The 8,627-nt window shown below is 50.6% G+C and overlaps 1 protein-coding gene across 1 annotated transcript in view; it reads left to right on the top strand.

Annotated features, from left to right (window-relative positions):
* Positions 1-3,666: 3,666 nt before the first annotated feature.
* Positions 3,667-8,627, top strand: part of CA10 (carbonic anhydrase 10) — a 488,817-nt gene continuing 483,856 nt past the window's right edge. The window contains exons 1-2 of the mRNA XM_039227861.1: positions 3,667-3,949; positions 4,826-5,458. Coding sequence (XP_039083792.1) covers positions 5,398-5,458 — 61 coding nt within the window. The 5' untranslated portion in view covers positions 3,667-3,949; positions 4,826-5,397. The remainder of the gene's footprint in view (positions 3,950-4,825; positions 5,459-8,627) is intronic.

Genomic DNA, 8,627 nt, shown 5'->3' with positions numbered 1-8,627 from the left:
CTGAAGAAAAGGATTCCTTGGTCAGCTCACTCTAAGACTCACCTCTCAAGTTTTCATTTCTGCTCCAAGATCTGCCTTTCTCCACGAATGACCGAATGCATGATTTCTATTGCCTTTAAGGGAATACTCCCCACTTAATACTAGGAGAGTTTATCCTGTTCCCAAGTGGATGATTTTATAACATTGTATTCCAATACCTGTAAAATAAAGACACAGATACAATGTGAGAGCCACTGCTTTACATAATAGCTTCCAAACTAAAGAAAGAACAACTTTTTAAGTTTTAATATTTCGCAAAGTCTGAGCAATTTAGTAGTGACATTTCACATAGAACAGTACACTCAACAGTACACTAAGGTTGAGTTCCAAGCCTAGCCCAGCCATGGTTTACTAAATGTATCTATTTATTTCCAGTCTCTGACTTATGTTTGCAAAAGTGAATCATTCATCTGGATGGATAATCTTGAGATTTAATTGACATAAACTGCACATGTTTCAAGTGCACAGTTTGATAACTTTTGACATACATATATATACCCATAAGCCATCAACACAATTCTAAGATACTGATCATATCCATTTCTCTAAAAAGTTTCCTTTTTATCCTTTGTAACCCCTCCCTCCTGACCCTCTCTAGGCCTCCACCTCCCTTAGGCAACCACTATTCTTTCTGAATTAGATGTGGGATGGAGACCAGTGAAATAGTGAGTCCATTGTGCCTGAACGCAGGTTCACCAAGAAAGATGAATCAGCTTTGGCTTCTAGTATAGGTGTCCAACCTCTGGAAAATGCACCTTAATGGATATCAAGCTCGCAAAAAAATTTAGCAATCAGATAAGTCACTCTTCTTTCTATGGAGTTGACACAAAGAGGAGGTGGAGAGAGACTCCAAAGGCACATTCCAAAGATTTCAATATTGTCTTTTCCTGGGGAGAATTGTAATCCCCTGCTTTCCATGGGAAACTGGAACCGGCCCCCACACCTGGGCTCAGCGAAGACTTTCTATTATATGCGTAACTGCAACATGCTTGCACTGAATGAAGACTTTCTATTATATGTGTAACTGTAACATACTTGCACTGAATGAAGACTTTCTATTAAATGTGTAACTGTAACATACTTGCACTGTATTCATAGGGGAGAAATGTAGAGTAGGACAGAGACAAAAGATGAAGCAGATGTAGGGGAGAGAGATCCTTTGTCGTCATCAAGCTGTGGGTACAAGCTCATTAAAGTATGAAACAAACTTGTGATGAATTAATACTCCTAGCCACATAGTTATTTTTTTCATTTCTTTTGTTTTATAGACTAAATATATAAACAGTTCAATAAAGAGTGAAGACAGAAAGTTCCTACTTAGTAGTGCATGCTTTTTCTGAGTTATCTTCTGGATCAACACAGAGCTTTTCTTTAAAAGATATACAGGTTAAGCCTAGAAATGACTCAAAAAAGTGTTTTTCTTTTTCTTCTAGAAAATGAGAATATTGAAACTAAATGTTGAGGAACTGTTGTGTTTGGTGCCATCTTCCAAGTGTGGAGAACAGAACTGGCAATTAGCAGGCTCTGAGATTCTTTCCCAGCGATCTTGTCTTTCAGCACTACAGTAGTTAAGTTCTAAACTGCATACAATTCCATTGCATTTCACCCTGCCTTTGTTTAATTTCTAGCTGTGTCTTGTGAGGACTCCTGCTTTACCTAAATACAAAATAACTTCCCCAGGATGAATCTTTTCATTTCGCAGAGCGTGAAGGGAGTTGGTGGGGCACATCTTATGAGTTTGAAATGCCTGGGTCTCACCTCTACACTCTAGCAATTAATAACTCTGACACCTTGGGCAAATAACTACTCTGGGGCCCTCTTTCGTCATCTGTAAAATGGAAGTAATAATGAGATTTCTCTCATATAGATGTAATGACAATTGAGAAAATCCACATAAAGGATTTGGCAATGCATGACACATAGCAAAAAAATTTTGATGTGTGCCACTATTTTTGTTTAAATACTATCATATGACTTGATTTTTTTATTGAAAGGACTTGGTGGCAGGGCATAGATTAAATATTCCTTGAGAGTGCAGAAGGTCAGTGCACAAGTTGAAAAGGGGAAAATTAGGTATTATTTTACTGGCACTGGATCTTAAGGCAAGATGTAGAATATGGCCTGTAAGCATTCTGAAAGAAAGGTTTACGGATTTTTCAATTATGAGACTCCAGCATTTCTCCACAGTGCTTGCTACGTATAAGGCACTCGCTTAATACATGCATAATTCATTAATAAATAAAATGGGTCGTGGTATAAAAATCCAGGCGCACCGCTTCTTTTTCCAGAGAGAGCTCTCCTGCCGGCAGCAAATTTCACTCCCAAGTGCAGAAGGTCGGTCACTGTCCATGTTTCCAAACCCTGGCTAGGGTGGGATTTCTTCATCTTTGGCAAACTCCTTTCCTTTCTTTCCCTTCAAAAATCGCTTTTGGCGCAGGGTCGACTTTCAAGGCAGAGACAAACATCCCCTATGTATTTCCCAAATGTGCTCATTCATTCCCACTATCTCAGGTTCTTTAAATGTTCCGATATCTCGGTGACTTCCTCGCCGAGCCTCGAAGCTCCCCACATAAGAATCCTGTACTTTCTTCATCTGGGCCGAGATTTTTAATGTGCTGACCACCTGAAGTCCTTGGCAGTCACGGGAGAACAGATCCTTTGGCCACACCTCCTTGTTAAAGCAAGTCAGCCGGTAGTGCTCGGTCCCAATCCCCAGGGGCAGCAGGGCTACGCAGCTCCCCAAGTCTATCCAGCCCAGGCAGCCCAGGCTGCTCCGCTCCGCTCCTTCCCACCCCCCCCCCCCACCCCCACGCCTACCACTCTGCAAAAAGACCCGCCGGACTCCAGGGCAGTTGAAGTCAGTTCAAGAAGCCTGGAGCGCCGCAGTGTTACTCCTTTGGCTCCAACCCTGCCCGCCCCAGCAAACCACACAGCCTGCAAGCCCTTCCTAAATGACTCTGTGCGGAGGAACGGTACTCTCTCCTTCTCCTCCTCCCTCTCCACTCATTCGCCCTTACTGCGGTGATTAGACCGAGCCTCCCACTGAAATGGCTTCTAAACACGAAAAATTAAAAAGTGCAAAAAATCCCCTGCGGGTTTACGTGTGTGTTTGTGTTTGTTATGTGTGTCCATCCGCGCTTGTGCAAAATCTCCAAACGTCACAGTTTGCAATCCGGACAAGCGCGCCGAGAAATCCGAGATCTTTCCAGGGATTCCCCTCCCTGCCCTCTTCACCAGCACTCCCAAAGAGGTAGGTCTGGGGCTTTCGCTGCCCTCTGCTGCGGCGATAGAGGCGATGCAAATGTGCTACAATTTTTCTTTTCTTCTCTCGCTCCGGGTCCTCTTCCCCGGCGAACGGTCCCGAGCGCAGGGTTTCCTCCCAGTTCCCCCGCATCTGCATTCCCAGCGGCCGCCGGGGTGCACGTCCTTCCCCGGGTCGCGGCGAGTCGCTCTGCGCACCCGCGGCCTGGGGCCTGGGCCTGGGCCGCGGCCGCGGCGGTGGGTGGTGCTCTCGCCGCCCCCACCTTCCCCCGGGGACTCGGAGAGCCGCGCGCTGGGCGTGTGTGTGCGCGCGCGCGCGGACTTGGTGGGGAAATCTCCTTCGGTGGAAGCAGCTGAGTGTCGCTGGCAGAGTATTCTGGAGCCCGGCAAAAGCCTCCAAGCACTTGAGCTCCCCGAAAGAAAAACGGACTAAAAGACCGAAAAGAAGGGAAGCCGGCTCCCCTAAAGCCCGGGTTTCCAGTAGTCTCGGATCCGCCCGGAGCTGAGCGGAGGCGCGGTTGGCGGCGGCCACTGCTCGCACCCGGACTTGGAAAGACGGCTTCTCCCCCCTTCGGGGAGGCGGGGGGTGAGGGACTCGCGGGCGAGAGTTGCACCTGGTCTAGGAACGTGCAGAGAGGAGAACTCTGGGGTAAGTAGTGTTCTGGCACTGGAACGGAAAGGGGGAAGGAGGGGGGGGGCGCAGGAGAGGGACGAGCGGGAGAGGGCAGGGAATGAATTATGCAAAAAAAAAAAAAAAAAATCCCCACTATTCCGCAGCAGAGGGAGAGCGCATCACAGCGCCCCGGCTGAGTCCCGCCCGAGTCTCCCGCGCCCCAGCGGCGGGCGCGAAGTTCTTTCCGAGGAGACGAGAAACTCCCCAATCCTGGTGGGCGACCTAGCGGCGGGGGCCCAGGCGCCTCCGCGCTGGCCCGCGGCTCCGACGCGCAGCCCTCGCCTCCTGCTTATGGCCGCCCTAAGCCTCGGCTCCCAGGCCCGGCCTCCAGCCTCCGCCCCCGGGCGCCGGGCGGCTGGGCTGCCGCGGGGGCTGGCGGCGGCGGGGATGCTCACCTGGCCGGGCCGCCCCCTCCTCCCCCTCCTCCCGCCCCACCTGCCCCCCTCCTCCCCTCCGATTCTGGCAGCGTCGGGCTCCGTAGGCGAGGAAATAACGACCCCTGCAGTTGCATTGCGGAAAATCGCGGCGGCGGCGCTAGTTGCGGGCGATGGAAGCGAGGCGACGGGGGTTCCGGGGAGCCTAGGAAAATAGCAGAGGGACGGAAAGCGCGCGAGCGGCGAGGGAACCCGCCGGCCCCCGCCGCGCCCGGGGCCCCGGCTCCCCGCCACCGGCGCGCGGCGCCCTGGATGTGCCGCCCGAGCGGGACTCGGAGGCAGCGGGCTGCGCGCGGACCTGGGGAGCAGGGAGGGTCGGCGGAGCCTGCCGGCGCTTCGGGCAATAATTCCTGCCTCTCTTTCTCTGTCTCCCTGTCTGCGGTGTCGTCTCCCCCCCCCCTCCGCCCCCCGGAAGCAGGAGCAGAGCGGCCCCGGAGCGCGGCAGCCGGCCTCTGACCATGCCCCGGTGAGGGGGGCGGACTTCGAGGGCAACTTGTCGCGGACTGCCTGCGCTTAGCCAGCGAGCGGCGAGCGCCGGGGGCCCGGAACCGTGCGGCGCGGCCCGGCGGGGGGCTATCGTCTATGTCTTCTTGGGGCGCCAGGCGGATCGGGGTCTCGTTTCTGCAGGAAGAGCCCGGCGCTGGTGGCTTCAGGGGGCTGCCGCCGCCGCCGCTAGTGCCGTTTCCGCCTCTCGTGCGAGGAGGAGCAGAGACCGGCGATCGGGGAGACCTCCGGGGCAGCGAGGCATCGGACATGTGTCAGCACATCTGGGGCGCACGTCCGTCGAGCCCGAGGGGAGATTTGCCGGAACAATTCAAACTGCGATATTGATCTTGGGGGTGACTGTCCCTGGCCGGCTGTCGGGTGGGAGTGCGAGTGTGCGCTCGCTCGCAAGTGTGTGCGCGTTTGTATGTGTGTGTGCCGTGTCGGGCTCCCCCCTTCCCCCCCTGTTTTCCCGTCGAGTGATGCACTTGGAATGAGAATCAGAGGATGGAAATAGTCTGGGAGGTGCTTTTTCTTCTTCAAGCCAATTTCATCGTCTGCATATCAGGTATGGGACGCGCTGGAACGCCTGGCGGGTTTGGGTTCTGTTGTGCTGTTGGGAACGTATGGGATTTTATTGTGTGTAGACGCTCAAGTAGCCTCGCGGGTGGGAGGGGAAGGGGGGGGTGGCAAAGACCCTTTCAGTTCTGAGGGTTTGCTGCCTTCAGAATTAAAAACCTTCTAAGCCCAAAGGTGCTGTGTGTGTGTGTGTGTGTGTGTGTGTGTGTGTGTGTGTGGTGTGGTTATCTGTAAGGAGTCCTGGAATATAGAAGGGGTGGGAGATGAGAAAGAAGAGGCAGATGGGTGTTGATTTTCAGCTGCTTTCCTGCTGAGAACTCTGGTCCCCAAATCTGAGACTTCGCAACCCCCACCGCCATCCCCTGGCTTTCAAAGTTCCCAAACTCGGTGGTTCCTGGCAGGCAAAATGGACGCAGAGCCCTGCCCTGGTATCTAGGCACTTTCAGGAGACTGCGGGAGCATGCAGGACTGGAGAGTGCCACCCGCAGGGATGAGGGGGATGTGGAGGTCCTCCGTGCCTTCCCCAAGCACATCAGGACTGGCCATGATGATCTAAAACCTGCTAGTACGCCCTGCTCCACACCAAGTAAAAGCAAAACCCTCCTGAAACAACACAATATGGTAAATACCACTCTAGATGGTAGCCTTTCCTAATTCCCAGTGGAGTGGTAGCTCAGCCTCACTGACCTCAGGCCCCTTACACCAGTCTGTGGTTTCAGGAGTGATGAGGTGAATTGGGTAGGGCTTGTGCCTGCCTGCCTGTGTGTCTGGGTGTTGGAGGGGATTCTGATTTCCAAGCAGTGTTTTTGTTGGTGCAGGGAGTTGGCTGTGTGGAGGGGAGCCATCTAGAAAAAGCCCCCGGATCTGCAGTATTCCCCAGTTCAGTGTCTCCTCCCACTGAGCGTGTCTACCCCATTTCCCCTCACAACTGTCATTAAAGTGCCTAGGGTAGGACCCATTCCCAGCGCTCCCCTCTGCCTGCATTCCCTCTGCAGAATTGGGGACTCAGCCAACTTCCCATTGAAGCCACCAAAAGAGAACAGGAGCCTTGCCCCTAGGAGCAGACGGAGTTTGGGCAGCAGGAAGGTGGGGGAACCTGTTTCCTGCATCTTCCCCAGCCCAGCCAATCCCCACCCTCTAAGCCAGTTCTGGTTCTGGATATTAAAGATCCTTGCCTGTGCTCACCCTGGACCTAGTACCAAATTACCACTGTTCAGTTTCAACTTTCTCTTCCTATGGCAGGAATGGGGAATCTTAAATTCAAAATCATTCTGTTTGGGGCTTTGCCACCAAACTAAGAATTTTGCCTCTATAATACTTTAGAGATGGGTTGTATGCCTGGCAGACACTAACAAATACCCAGGGACCACCCCAAATCCTCTGATGGGACCTGTTTTACGCCATCCTGCATCTAAGAGGAAACATTATAAGGGTTGATATTAGTCATGTGTCCAGGAATGGACTGGGTAGCACCTTAAAGACCACATTTTACATCTTTCTCTTCTATATGTCTATTTCAGACTTGTTCCATAATATTTCACTACTTAGAAAATAGCCTTTCCTTACCTCTCTCCATGATCATAAATAATTTGCAAAGCAGACAAGCCTTTAAGTCCCTTTAAGGTTTTCAAAGGGTTAAGGTTCATTGAAGCTCTGGAGCCCCCACAATCCTTTGCCCCCAGCCCCTACCCTACATTTCTTTGGTCAGGCCATCCCAGGGCAACCATGTGAGAATGGGTCTGTTCTTAGCCTCCAAAAGAGGCGTTAGGGGGTTCCTTATCACAGCTATACTTGACTTGGTGTATCAGTAACTAAATTATATAAATACAAGTATTAGGAATGGGTTATTTCCAACCCAGAAGAGGTGCTATGGAGTATGTGGCCTTTCGCATGTATTTACTAAATGATCATCATTGCTGTGTAATGAGAAGATAAAAGTGTAAGCAAAATTGCTAGCTATTAGCTAAACACAGAAAACTAGGTTAGCGTTCCAAATGCCTAGTTAGGCTCAGCATTAATTTGCACTTTATGAAGACATTTAGGCAGAGCTGCAACATTATGCACTGTACGTTTACATATCCATAAACTTAATTTTCAAAGGCTGCACTTTCTCCAGGGCCAAGGTGGCCCTAAAACAACTACTCATTCAGTGGTATCCATGTTCGTCCTAATTCTGATTAATAATATAATTATGACTCACAGTTGCCACAATTTGGGGGACTTTTTTTTCCCCATCTAGCAGCCTTAAGAGGTATAGGTAAACAGTGCACTAAAGTTGAATAATTGTGGCTCGGGGAGAGTTTAGTGGGTCTTTCATTTCTGTTTCTATGATTTGCAGTTTTAATTTACTCACCACGCAGCTTTTACCAAAAGGAGCATAACCCTGTGATCATAGAACCTACTACATCCTAAATTTAAAAAAATTTTTTAAAAGGCACCTCTCTTCCATCTTGGAATGAATTACCCTACCCAGGAAATGGGTACTAATTCTTCCTGAGTTACCAGACATCAGTGATTGATGCATTGATAGGGTTGACTTCATGACTAGAAAAGGTCAACAAAAATCTGCAGTGTAAACACTTTACAGAAGGAAAATTTTGGTGGCAGGTCTGGCCTATAGTGACTGAATTTCACTCGGTAGCATTCAGAGGCTTTCAGAGACACTCTGGTGCTTCGAGGCTTAGTGTTTTATTAACCAAAGATTCCTACCCTTACCCCTCCTCATTCCCCAAATTAAGTGTACCCAGGGTGTTTCTTGCCGGGACTGAGTGGCTACATTTCTTCAAATACAGAGCCCTGGGCTTGGTGTGTTTGATGGCTCTGCACTAATCATTTGGTTGTGATAAAGCTGTCAACAGATGGGACCGGGGGTCTGTTTGACCAGGCTTAACTAACTGCTGGGGCTGTAGCGTGTGAGCCTTCCATGTGACAGAGTGTGTCAGCTTTGGCCACTAAAGGACAGTATGGCTGGGTTTAAGAGGGAATGCCATGATCTGGGAGTTCTCTTCCACATCAGACTCAGATGTCATTTTCCCAAAAGTGTAATGAGGCAGCCAAAAATCTGTGAAGAGGAATGAAGGCTGGGGGGCAGGGAGGGGGGACGCAGAGAGAGAGAGGGAAAGAGAAGGAGGAGAACCAGGATGATTTTTCTCCCGTGC

This window comes from Hyaena hyaena, unplaced genomic scaffold, assembly GCF_003009895.1.
Source record: "Hyaena hyaena isolate Hyena2069 unplaced genomic scaffold, ASM300989v1 scaffold_29, whole genome shotgun sequence".
Taxonomy (NCBI): domain Eukaryota; kingdom Metazoa; phylum Chordata; class Mammalia; order Carnivora; family Hyaenidae; genus Hyaena; species Hyaena hyaena.
Note: the sequence above shows the minus strand (reverse complement) of the source record. Positions and strands in the feature narration are given on the sequence as shown.